General features: G+C 44.1%; 1 protein-coding gene across 2 annotated transcripts; it reads left to right on the forward strand.

Moving 5' to 3' along the window:
- The first annotated feature begins 3,061 nt into the window (after window positions 1-3,061).
- Window positions 3,062-10,567, forward strand: LOC111979493 (Golgi reassembly-stacking protein 2). 2 transcript variants are annotated; one of them, XM_024010076.2, is made up of 10 exons: window positions 3,062-3,243; window positions 3,991-4,071; window positions 4,586-4,789; window positions 4,868-4,954; window positions 5,087-5,217; window positions 5,335-5,470; window positions 7,550-7,673; window positions 8,036-8,134; window positions 8,246-8,341; window positions 8,511-10,567. In XM_024010076.2, exons 1-10 carry the CDS (start codon window positions 3,181-3,183, stop codon window positions 8,783-8,785), a joined length of 1,296 nt encoding a protein of 431 aa, XP_023865844.1. In that variant the 5' UTR covers window positions 3,062-3,180; the 3' UTR covers window positions 8,786-10,567. The 2 variants fall into 2 exon arrangements, with proteins under 2 accessions (XP_023865844.1, XP_023865845.1); XM_024010077.2 differs by lacking the exon at window positions 3,062-3,243 and adding an exon at window positions 3,251-3,481.
- Window positions 10,568-13,153: the final 2,586 nt, after the last annotated feature.

Raw genomic sequence — 13,153 nt, forward strand, 5'->3', positions numbered from 1 at the left:
CAGACGTGTTCAATGGGTGACATGTCTGGTGAGTACTCAGGCCATGGAGGAACTGGAACCCGCTGTCGTACATGTCGATCCAGAACATCCCAGACGTGTTCAATGGGTGACATGTCTGGTGAGTATGCGGCCATGGAGGAACTGGAACCCGCTGTCGTACATGTCGATCCAGAACATCCCAGACGTGTTCAATGGGTGACATGTCTGGTGAGTATAGGCCATGGAGGAACTGGAACCCGCTGTCGTACATGTCGATCCAGAACATCCCAGACGTGTCAATGGGTGACATGTCTGGTGAGGATCAGGCCATGGAGGAACTGGAACCCGCTGTCGTACATGTCCCGATCCAGAACATCCCAGACGTGCTCAATGGGTGACATGTCTGGTGAGGACTCAGGCCATGGAGGAACTGGAACCCGCTGTCGTACATGTCGATCCAGAACATCCCAGACGTGATCAATGGGTGACATGTCTGGTGAGTATGCAGGCCATGGAGGAACTGGAACACGCTGTCGTACATGTCGATCCAGAACATCCCAGACGTGTTCAATGGGTGACATGTCTGGTGAGTATGGAGGCCATGGAGGAACTGGAACCCGCTGTCGTACATGTCGATCCAGAACATCCCAGACGTGTTCAATGGGTGACATGTCTGGTGAGTATGGAGGCCATGGAGGAACTGGGACATTTTCAGCTTCCAGGAATTGTGAACAGATCCTTGTGACACGGGGCCGTGCATTATCATGCTGAAACATGGAGGTGATGGCGGCGGATGAATGGCACGACAATGGGCCTCAAGATCTCATCACGGACGCCATACACGTGGTCTGTGGTTGGACGTACTGCCAACACGTGGAGGCCGGTTGGTCTAGTGGAGGCTGCTGAGGGGAGAACGGCTAATAATAATGGCTGGAACAGAGTTAATGGAATGGCACAAACTTGTGGAAACCATGTGTTTGATGTATTTCATACCATTCCACCTATTCCGCTCCAGGCATTACCACAAGCCCGTCCTCCCCAATTAAGGTGCCACCAACTCCTGTGGGTTGGACGTACTGCCAAATTCTCTCAAACGACATTGAGAGAGGCTTATATTAGAGAAATTAACATTAAATTCCCTGGCAACAGCTCCGGTGGACATTCCTGCAGTCAGCATGCTAATTGCACGCTCCCTCAAAACTTGAGACATCTGTGGCATTGTGTTGTGTGATAAAACTGCACATTTTAGAGTTACCTTTTTATTGTCCCCAGCACAAGGTGTACCTGTGTTATGATCATGCTGTTTAATCTGCTTCTTGATATGCCACACCTGTCAGTGGATGGATTATCTAGGCAAAGGAGAAATGCTCACTAATAGGGATGTAAACCAATTTGTGCACAATATCTGAGAAAAATAAGCGTTTTTGTGCTCATAAAAATGTTTGGAATATTTTATTTCAGCTCATGAAACATGGGACCAACACTTTACATTTTGTGTTTATATTTTTGTTCAGTGTAGATTACAACATTTCCTTTGCAACTTTGTGTAGAAAACTAATAGATCCTCACAATTCGAGCCAGTACTCTATTTAAAAAGAAATGTAGTTTGTACTTCTCTTAGCAACCCAAATCTCCTTGAATAGTCCAAAAGTGTCAGCTCTCTGAGAGGACTGTCCCTATGGTACAATTCTCATATGAAAACCTTTGATGGAGAAATGGGCTAGGGATTCAAATGCGGTGACAACCCTAATAAAATAATACTATTATAAACCATTGCATGGCAGTCTTGTGTTTTTCAACAATATTTTTTTTAAACAGCTATAGTGTGATTAGTGACATTTACCATTAAACCCAACCAACCCAAACTCCATTACAAAATACTATACAGTGTGTGTTTGGGAATTTACTGGCTTTAACTGTCAGGACAACCACTCAATTTATTTTCATCATGTGCAAAAGCTATTGGTTTACTACCCAAAGTTGAAAGGAAATGTTGTGATCTATTTAATAAACAGAAGAGACCAGCAAAATGGATAAAAGAGATTGACACTATAGCAGGAACAGTGGCATCTTGCACACTGATTCATGGTAAATAATGCAAGCAACTTCAATGACTAATTTCTCTGAACTGGGGGGAAAAAACATCACCAGATTCACAGGGAATACATTACATAGTGTGAAGAAGCAATACTCCAAACCGCAGCTTCATACTTCTTGTCAGAGATAGAGAACTGATATGGTATACTGATTGTTGGGGTGGGATCGATGTGGGGATTCCGAGGGTGGCTTTTGATATTTTTGGGGGATTCCTCATGTCTTACTCATTGGTAGGAGGACGTGTGGTCCAAATCGGATGTTGGGTTCTATATTTTTTAAATAATATCTGAATCTTATAAATTAAAAACACCAATTTGGGTGCAATTAATTAGCTTAATTTCTCAGATATAGCATTAGATTTCAACAAAGTAATGTTTTAGGAATGCTAATCATAAATGTTACTACAGATAACTACAGAATTGATTTCAGAACAATCTAAGATGGCGGGTGTCGAAATCCTCTTTCTTGTGCTTTTTAAGGTGGAACGACCCTGAAAGTCTTTCCAACAATTACATGTTAACACACCAGAAGGTGACTAAGTGAAATATTACACTGGTAGCATAGTCTAGTTGTAGAACCATGAAAACATATCAAATAGCTTTGTTTTATGATTATTGGTTTATAATATGACACTGTTGTAGTGTATTTTATCGGTGACAGTTTAGATTCACTATCAATCTAAAAGGTGAACATTTCACAGCATATATACTTATCTTTTATGATTCATATCAATATAATGTAATATATCAATATAATAATATCAGTATATTTATACCAATATCATATATCACAATTAAAAAGCAGCACCTGAAGAACTACACCTGCGCACGTCACGTCACCAGCCTACACTTGCCCCAACACACTGATCTTATGTCAGTTTTGCATTTCCCCCCACAAGTGAATAAGTTAGAATTTGGGGTGGATAAACTGATGCCAGATCTGCGGTTAGGGAAAACTCCCATCAGCCTTGTTTCCTGGTGGTCTGCCACGTAACAACACAAGCGCTCAGCTGGCAGAGTGGGCGACGTGTACCGGGTAGCAATATTACCGAAGCAGGAAAATATCTCACAATATATCCTAAATACGATATATACTAGGGGTGTCATGGGGGGGTTGCAGAGTGTCGAGATACCGGGAGGAGGATCCGAAGGCTACCATGTTCTTCGGGTAGCTATGTGTTTGGTTTTATTTTTTATGTCTGCAAAGAATGTTAGCTCGCTAGCAAGAATCCGCAGTAGTGGTCCCTCAGCAGGACCTACTGCAATTGTTGCCTCACGGTCAAATAGAGGCCGGGGATCACATTCTGGCCTACATGTAGCTAATACTAATAAGCAGTGTTAACGCTATTTTCCCCAGCATTTGCTACAGTGGCATTTTGGAATTGTGCAAGTCAAACGTTTGAAAGGTATTTGTTTTATTGGTTGCGTGTATTGTTTAGCAAACAAGGTTAGCTGTAAAAACAACCAGACAGATACGAATGGGGTTTGAATGAGCTAGCCAGCTCAACGCTAGCTAGTTGTCAAAACAATAGCTTTTATAGGGGCAGCCACGTTGCTGACAGAATCCTCAGCGTCACAGTATCATGCCTCTTTCTACACATTTGTCTGACCTCCATGTTCAGACCTTCACATGAATATGTTGCTGTGACAAGCATCTATTTGATGTTGAGATAGACAACCTTCAGGTATTACAGGTGAAGCTTGTAATAAATACCTGTTTAATTCTAAGGCTACTGCTAAATGTTCAAAGGTGATGTGACGCTCCCTAACCTCTGCTAAGAAGACTGGGCCTCATGGCACAGGCAGTAGTGTGACTACCCTGTAACTGCTCCTTGTTCAAGCCTTGCTCCAGCTGCTCCCTTTCAATCTCAAAATGCAGTTGTTACAAGTCATGATGTCTCTGTCTTCTCCCAAGGTTCAGGAGAACTCTCCAGGACACCGGGCAGGACTGGAGCCTTTCTTTGACTTCATCGTCTCCATCAACAATGAAAGACTGGTATGCGTAGACATGCTGTCGGGATAAGCATGTTCAACACACTAACTGTATGCACATACACAAACCCCCCACTGGCGGTGAGGATGCTGGTGTATAATACATAGCTCAAATGCAGGGATGGGGAATCTTTGATTGGGGTGGGGGCCTCCATTACCCCCCCCCTCCCCCTCCTCCTTGTGAGCAAAACATTTAGCGGCTCCCCTGCAATTCCACACATTTTGCCATAGGGTGGAATATGATAACTGATGATAATTTGGCTCCACCCCGGTCGGCAATTAGATCATGCTTACTACAAGTTTAGATAGCTGACCGCTAGACTAATTTACCAATGTGCTGATGCACAACCACATTTCTAAATTGCACCTTCTGTATTGTATTATTCTAACTCTCAACAGTAAGTTTTAATTGGTCCGCGGGCCTACAAAAGGAGGGGGCCGCCAATTGCCCATCCCAGCTCTAATGGATGTCCGTTCTACTCATTCTAATTCTATAATTTATCCTGTCTCTGTTTCAGAACAAGGACAATGACACCCTGAAGGACCTATTGAAGGCCAGTGTGGAGAAGCCGGTCAGGATGTTGGTCTACTCCTCGAAGACCCTGGAGCTCAGGGAGTCCACCGTCATCCCTAGCAACCTCTGGGGTGGCCAGGGCCTGCTGGGAGTCTCCATACGCTTCTGCAGCTTCGAGGGAGCCAATGAGAACATCTGGCACGTGCTGGTGAGTAGCCAGTAGCCGAAAGGTGTGCCCAATTTAGGTCATGGCAGGTGTAATTCTTGGTATCTTTCTCTTTCTCAGGAGGTGGAGCCTAACTCTCCAGCAGCCCTGGCTGGCTTGCGGCCCCACACTGATTACATCATAGGAGCCGACACCGTTATGAACGAGGTGCATATAGTGACAAAACTACACCATGCGTTCTACTCTAGGAGTAAAGACTGCGAGCTTCACAAACTAGCCAATAAGCATTTTGATATAAGTCATTGAAGTTTCTCCCTCCCTTCCACCTCTCTCCCTCAGTCGGAGGACCTGTTTTCTCTGATAGAGACCCATGAAGGGAAGGGGCTGAAGCTGTATGTCTATAACACAGACACAGACAACTGCAGAGAGGTGGTCATCACCCCGAACAGCGCCTGGGGAGGGGAGGGCAGGTAACAAACATACAGTACACACACACACACACACACACACACACACACACACACACACACACACACACACACACCTCAGTCTGACGAGTGACATCATCTACTGTTCTCTTGTTCCAGTCTGGGATGTGGGATAGGATACGGATACCTGCACAGAATTCCCACCCGACCATTTGAAGAGGGGAAGAAGATCAGTTTTCCAGGTCCTCTTCCCAGTGGTGAGCCCATCAGCCCACTCAAGGATGGATTCACTCAGGTTAGTATCAACCCAGAACTTGACCCAAGAATCAGAACAACTAGAACTGCCTGGACAGCCAGTAGACAATCAGTCACTTTATGCTTTTTTTTTGTCATCCTTTTTGCAATAACATAGTGGGGCAAAAAAGTATTTAGTTAGCCACCAATTGTGCAAGTTCTCCCACTTAAAAAGATGAGAGAGGCCTGTAATTTTCATCATAGGTACACTTCAACTATGACAGACAAAATGAGAAAAAAATCCAGAAAATCACATTGTAGGATTTTTATGAATTTATTTGCAAATTATGGTGGAAAATAAGTATTTGGTCAATAACAAAAGTTTATCTCAATACTTTGTTATATACCCTTTGTTGGCAATGACAGAGGTCAAACGTTTTCTGTAAGTATTCACAAGGTTTTCAACCACTGTTGCTGGTATTTGCGCCCATTCCCTCCATGCAGATCTCCTCTAAGCAGTGATGTTTTGGGGCTGTGCTCGGGCAACACGGACTTTCAACTCCCTCCAAAGATTTTCTATGGGGTTGAGATCTGGAGACTGGCTGGGCACTGACCAGGACCTCTGAAATGCTTCTTTACGAAGCCACTCCTTCGTTGCCCGGGGCGGTGTGTTTGGGATCATTGTCATGCTGAAAGGCCCCAGCCACGTTCATCTTCAATGCCCTTGCTGATGAACGGAGGTTTTCACTCAAAATCTCACGATACATGGCCCCATTCATTCTTTCCTTTACACGGATCAGTCATCCTGGTCCTTTGCAGAAAAACAGCCCAAGACATGATGTTTCCACCCCATGCTTCACAGTAGGTATGGTGTTCTTTGGATGCAACTCAGCATTCTTTGTCCTCCAAACACGACGAGTTGAGTTTTTTACCAAAAAGTTATATTTTGGTTTCATCTGACCATATGACATTCTCCCAATCTTCTTCTGGATCATCCAAATGCTCTCTAGCAAACTTCAGACGGGCCTGGACATGTACTGGCTATAAGCTGGGGGACACGTCTGGCACTGCAGGATTTGAGTCCCTGGCGGCGTAGTGTGTTACTTTTGTAGGCTTTGTTATTCTTTGGTCCCAGCTCTCTGCAGGTCATTCACTAGGTCCCCCCGTGTGGTTCTGGGATTTTTGCTCACCGTTCTTGTGATCATTTTGACCCCACGGGGTGAGATCTTGTGCGTGGAGCCCCAGATCGGGAAGATATCAGTGGTCTTGTAATGTCTTCCATTTCCTAATAATTGCTCCACAGTTGATTTCTTAAAACCAAGCTGCTTACCTATTGCAGATTCAGTCTTCCCAGCCTGGTGCAGGTCTACAATTTGTTTCTGGTGTCCTTTGACAGCTCTTTGGTCTTGGCCATAGTGGAATTGGGAGTGTGACTGTTTGAGGTTGTGGACAGGTGTCTTTTATACTGATAACAAGTTCAAACAGGTGCCATTAATACAGGTAACGAGTGGAGGACAGAGGAGCCTCTTAAAGAAGAAGTTACAGGTCTGTGAGAGCCAGAAATCTTGCTTGTTTGTAGGTGACCAAATACTTATTTTCCACCATAATTTGCAAATAAATTCATTAAAAATCCTACAATGTGATTTTCTGGATTTTTTTTCTTCTAATTTTGTCTGTCATAGTTGAAGTGTACATATGATGAAAATGACAGGCCTCTCATCTTTTTAAGTGGGAGAACTTGCACAATTGGTGGCTGACTAAATACTTTTTTGCCCCACTGTATTTTGGAACTAGAGGGCTGAAATGACCAGACCAAGTCTACAGTACCCATACTGTAGCTTTAGTCTCAGCCTCATAATAGTATGCCATCGATTTGAAGTGTCTACTTATTTGCATTCCCCCCCTTATTTGATTCCCCTCAACCCCCTCATCAGGGAAGGCTATGAGAGGCTCATTATGTCAGAATGTCACTCCCAATGCAGACAGGCACGTCAGAGAGGAAAGATGTTCATTCAAATGAATAATTACTTGTTTAAATGCACTTGACCTTACCTGTTCATCAACCGCCCCTCTCTCATATTCCTCCCTCCCTCTCATCTCTTTTTTTTTCTTCCCTGTCTTATTTCTCTCCCCCGCTCAGGTTCAGCTGTCAGCTGTAACCCCTCCGCCTGCCATGCCTTCTGTCCCCACGGGGCTTGAGGATTCGCTGTCCGGCCTGTCAATCAGCTCAGCCCCGCCCACTACCCCAAGCGAGTTTCAGACAGGTACCTCATCTCTCTTACTCTTTCGCAACATAATATGGTTATGAAATGGAATGTGACACCAGGGTTAAACTTATAATTTTTGACTTTGCTCCAGATGGCCTCCCTGCTCCTATCAAACTCCCATTGGAAATGAATGATCTAAGTCAATGCTATGGATGGTCAAAAAAGATCCTCTCTCTCCAATGCATTTTTGTTCTGATGACTAGGGTCGAGGTCAATTCCATTTCAATTCAGAAAGTAAACCCAATTCTACTTTCCTAATTGAAAGCATTGAAGAGAATTGGAGTTTCAGTGTTTGGAATTCACTGAAATTGAAATGGAATTGACCCCAACCCTGCTGACGGCTCATCTTTCTCTCTCAGGTCTCCCCACTGTTCCCCTGCTGCCCACCTCTATCAGCCCCTCCCTGAGCCCCCTAAACCCTGCCTCCACGACCTTCAACCCCGCCACCACGCTACCAGGTCAGCACACGTTTCTCCTCAGAATTTAGTTTTATGATCAAATTGAAACGATCAAATCATACACTTTTCTACACTGACTAAATATATATGTTTATTCGTGTGCTATTGTAGGTCTGATGCCTCTCCCGGGCAGCTTCCCCCTACTTCCAAACCTCACCAACCTCAACCTCGGCGCACTACCAGACCTCAGCGCTGTGTCGTTAGCAGGTATTAATGGGCTACCGCCACCTGGAACAGCGGGTTTATACTACCAGCAGCTAATGTTAGCAGCTATTGTTAACCCCTGGGGGCGGTAACTCAATGTTAACATTATGTATTAGTGTACATGTTCTTGTGTTCACTTACAGATCTCTCTCTTCTCCACGCTCCATTGCAGGTTTCCCTCCACTCGCCCCCTTCCCTCCTCTGAACCTGCCCTGTGTCGCCCCCCTCCCCCCCATGCCTGCCATGCTGTCCCAGCTACCACTCCTGCCCCCAGGGGTAACATCTTTTCCCCCGGTCGACCTCTCTTCCTTCACCCTTCCAACAGTCGCCCCAGAGAAGCAGACCCTCCCTGATGCCACAGTTCCCTCTACTGCCACAGAATCAGCTGTCGCCTCGGAAACCGCCCCCACGGAATCACAGGCTTCTACGGAGACAACGTCGTCGTAACACAGGAAGAGTCTCAGACCCAGAACCACACCTACCAGTTTCTCTGTCTCCTTCTCTCTCTCTTTCGCCCTCTATTTATTTAGCCAGGAGGGAGAGAAGCATATTTCCAGCAGTGAGGCTGGCGCACTCAGAAGGCAGTCAGTTGGAAACGTGGAGCAGAGGAATGAATGATGGACAGATGGGATGAAGGAGTGGCAGTGGCTAGAAGCAGAGTAGCCCTACCAGCCTGCCTGTCCCACCCGGCCTCTGTTTCATACAAAATACATCAGCTTTTTTTATAACCTCCCAACCCTTTAGTAAACCCAGAAATCTCTTAGTTAGATATTCCTTCATATATTCATTTTTGTTAAATTGCTTAGATTGTTTCTGTTAAAGGGGCAATCTGCAGTTTTTACATACATTTTTGGACTTATAAATGAATTATATGTACCCATTAATTCTTGAGCCCCATTCTACCCCAAAATATAAGCTTGTTTTACACCAATGTTGGTAAACAAAGTAGATGTAATCAAACACAAAACATGCCTAAAACTAACTTTAATTTTGATATCATGAATGTTCATTCCTTGCATTTCCCCATCCCTAAGCTTTTTACCGAAACCGGGGCAGGGAGTACGGTTTGTTTCAACTGCTGATTGCTGCTTTAAAGAATGAAATCTGCATTATTTTATGCCACATTTGTCTGTTGAAATCATTAGGCATGCATGCTTGTACCTATGTAATACGTTTCTATGCACCGTTCGTTTAAACAAAACTCTGAACGCTTGTGAGGGTGCTAATCACTAGATGTCTATACCAGACGTGACCGAAATTGAGATCTCGTCAGAACTATGAACATGAACCATTTGTGGCTGGGGTAGGGTATCTGGTTAAAATCATATCTGTTACGCGCTGTAGTACCATCGCAGATAGAACAATGAGACAGATGTCTCACGGTATGTATAAATCTGAAGCATCCAGTTGGCATTTCCTCTCGCCTCCAAATATGGTGTTGAGAGGAAACCCAGTGTCCAGCAGTGGGAGAAGATGGCCCGAGATGGATTTTGCCTGACATTATGCACATTTTCTCAGCGATTTTTAAACACTTGATCTCAATACAGTTCTGTTCCCAAAACTCGAATATGTTACAAACAGAGGGGACTAACTACCCTTTGCAAAAGTTTTTAAAAATAGGAGTTTAGAAGTGCAAGGACGAATTGAGTTATTGCACACACGCACTTCAGAGTAGACGTTCCTTAATGGTAATATGCAAAAACATGCTAGAACACGCCAATAGGATCTTGCTAGCTCTTGCTTGGCTCTGCCCACTATGATTCATTTGCTCCCATTGGAAATGACAGGCTGTGGTCTATCTTGGGTTAGTTATTTAAGCAATAAGGCATGAGGGAGTGTGGTATATTTTGACAATATACCACGGCTAAGGGCTGTTCTTAAGCGCGATGCAACGCAGAGTGCCTGGATACAGCCCTTAGCCGTGGTATATTGGCCATATACCACAAATCTCCAAGTTGCCTTATTGCTATTATGAACTGATTACAAACATGTTTTGTCATACCCATGGTATATGGTCTGATATACTACGGCTTTCAGCCAATCATCATTCAGAGCTCAAACCACCCAGTTTATAAAGTATTTGGTACCGTCCTCTCTGGCATGGCCAGATGGTTGGAAATGGAAGGCGCAGTGGGGATGTTCAACCAAATGAGGGCACTGTGTACCAACTTTATGTTAACATCCTGTGCATACATACTCGAGCAATAAAGCCAATGGAATTTTACACTACATTTTATTTGTGCGTTTTTTATATTGTTTTTTAAAAAATGCACTTTTGTTGACTTAAAAAATGTTTAACATTTTATAGAATAGCCTACTTGTTAAGTTTCTGCCTTGCATGTTCCATTGTCTGCTTAAAATGTACCCTGAAGAAAAATATGAACGCAACATGTAAAGTGTTGGTTGCATGTTTCATGAGCTGAAATAAAATAACCCAGTAATGTTCCATACACAAAAAAAGCTTTTTTCTCAAATGATTTATATCCCTGTTTGTGAGCATTTCGTCTTTGCCAAGATAATCAATCCATCTGACAGGTGTGGCATATCAAGATGCGCAATAAAAAGCAGGACCATTACACAGGTGCACCTTGTGCTGGGGGCAAAAAAGCTACTAAAATGTGCAGTTTTGTCACAACACAATGCCATAGATGTCTTAAATTTTGTGGGAGAGTGCAATTGGCATGCAGACTGAAGGAAAGTCCACCAGAGCTGTTGCCTGAGAATTTAATGTTCTCTACCATAAGCTGCTTCCAATGTCGTTTTAGAGATTTTGGCAGTACGTTCAACCGGCCTCACAACCGCAGACCACTTTGAAACCACACCAGGCCAGGACCTCCACAACCATCTTTTTCTCCTGCGGGATCGTCTGAGACCAGCCAGTCGGACAGCTGATGAAACTGGGTTTGCACAACTGAAGAATTTCTGCACAAACTCAGAAACCATCTCAGGGATGCTCATCCAAGGTCTTGACCTGACTGCAGTTCGGCGTCATAACGGACTTCAGTGGGCAAATGCTCCCTTTTGATGGCCACTGGCACTCTGGAGAAGTGTGCTCTACATTGATGAATCCCGTTTTCAACTGTACCAGACAGTTTGCAGACAGCTTGTTTGGCGTCGTGCGTGCGAGCAGTTTGCTGGTCTCAACGTTATGAAACACAGTGCCCAATGGTGGAGGTGGGATTATGGTATGGGCAAGCATAAGCTATGGACAACAAACAAAATAATTTTTTATCAATGGCAATTTGAATGCACAGATTTACCGTGACGAGATCCTGAGGCTCATTGTCGTGCCATTCATCCACCGCCATCACTTCATGTTTCAGCATGATAATGCACAGCACTATGTCGCAAAGATCTGTACACAATTCCTGGAATCTGAAAATGTCCCAGTTCTTCCATGGCCTGCATACTCACCAGGCATGTAACCCGTTGAGCATGTTTGGGATGCTCCGGATTGGCGGGTACGACAGTGTGTTCCAGTTGCCATCAATATCCAGCAACTTCGCACAGCCATTGAAGAGGAGCGGGACAACATTCCACAATCAACAGCCTGATCAACACTACGTGAAGGAGATGTGTCGCTGCATGAGGCAAATGGTGGTCACACCAGATACTAACTGGTTTTCTGATCCATGCACGTCCCTACCTTTTTTTCAAGGTATCTGTGACCAACAGATGCATATCTGTATTCTCAGTCATGTGAAATTCATAGATTAATGAATTTATTTCAATTGACTGATTTCTTTATATGAACTGTAACTCAGTAAAATCTTTAAAATTGTTGCATGTTGTGTTTATATTTTTGTTCAGTGTTGCTACACAAGAACAACTAGAAAAGAGCCATTGTATTTGAATAAGTATAGCCTAAAAACTCATGAAGAAACCACAACTTTATCTGTATTATTGCAAGATATTGACCCCTGAACCGAGTGTACTCCCCTGTCTGCGTTCCATTGGATGTTATGCACGGCAAGTGGATTTAGGTCAGTTTATCCTGAAAAACAGGAAAAAAACGCAAGACAACATGGCTTACGGTAGAGTAGTAAAATAACAAATCGATAGACACCTGTTGTTGGGAGAGAAGTGGGAGATAAGTGGTCGCCAGCGCAGAAACTGAGCCAGGGACGGTTTCCCAAAGGCATCGTAAGGACAAGTTAATTGTTAGAAGTTAGAACCTTAAACTTAGCCTTAAGATGCTTTTGTGAAACCGGGCCCAAGTCCTTGGATTCGAACCTTGACTCGCATGCGTCCCAGACAGGTATGAAAACACTGACTTGGAACTCACTCAGCTGTGATGGTATACCTCATTGGATGGGTGTGGGACTCACACCCAGGGGCCGATTCAATCAGATACGCTTTAGCCGACATCCGCATTGCAGATGTTTTGATTGTGCCGGAGGTGGAACTCCGTTAGCTGTCAAATCCACAAGCAGGTCCCGGCATTATTGCCTAAAGCGAACATTTCCATTGGATGCACGGAGTTGCATGAAGAGAAATCCAATGCCGCCTTCACCCGGATCTGGCTGATAGAAATCCTCATTATTTTGTTTAATAATTTTCAATTTGAGCAGAACAGATTTTAACATGTAAATCTTGGTGGGGCAAACTTTTTTGGGGGAGGGGGGTGCATGCCAGCAAAGCCACTACACAACAGAACACTAAACAATACATTCATTGAACTATAACGGTGACAAACGGTGCCTACAAACTGTCATGGCCTACATATAGCTGTCCCAACAGCGGAGCTTTTCAGCACCATGTAGTGAATCCTTACTACTGCTACACCTGGCTATTAGCAGAGCCTTGTTTGGCAGC

Source organism: Salvelinus sp. IW2-2015, linkage group LG19, assembly GCF_002910315.2.
Source record: "Salvelinus sp. IW2-2015 linkage group LG19, ASM291031v2, whole genome shotgun sequence".
NCBI classification, from domain to species: Eukaryota; Metazoa; Chordata; class Actinopteri; order Salmoniformes; family Salmonidae; genus Salvelinus; species Salvelinus sp. IW2-2015.

What these genes read in the sequence shown, in the direction of transcription:
- LOC111979493 (XM_024010076.2), top strand. Translation starts at nt 3,181, where the DNA reads ATGGGGGGGTTGCAGAGTGTCGAGATACCGGGAGGAGGATCCGAAGGC. An exon ending in CCGACACCGTTATGAACGAG is followed by an intron (nt 4,955 to 5,086) that starts GTGCATATAGTG and finishes TCTCTCCCTCAG; the next exon opens with TCGGAGGACCTGTTTTCTCT. An exon ending in TCAAGGATGGATTCACTCAG is followed by an intron (nt 5,471 to 7,549) that starts GTTAGTATCAAC and finishes TCCCCCGCTCAG; the next exon opens with GTTCAGCTGTCAGCTGTAAC.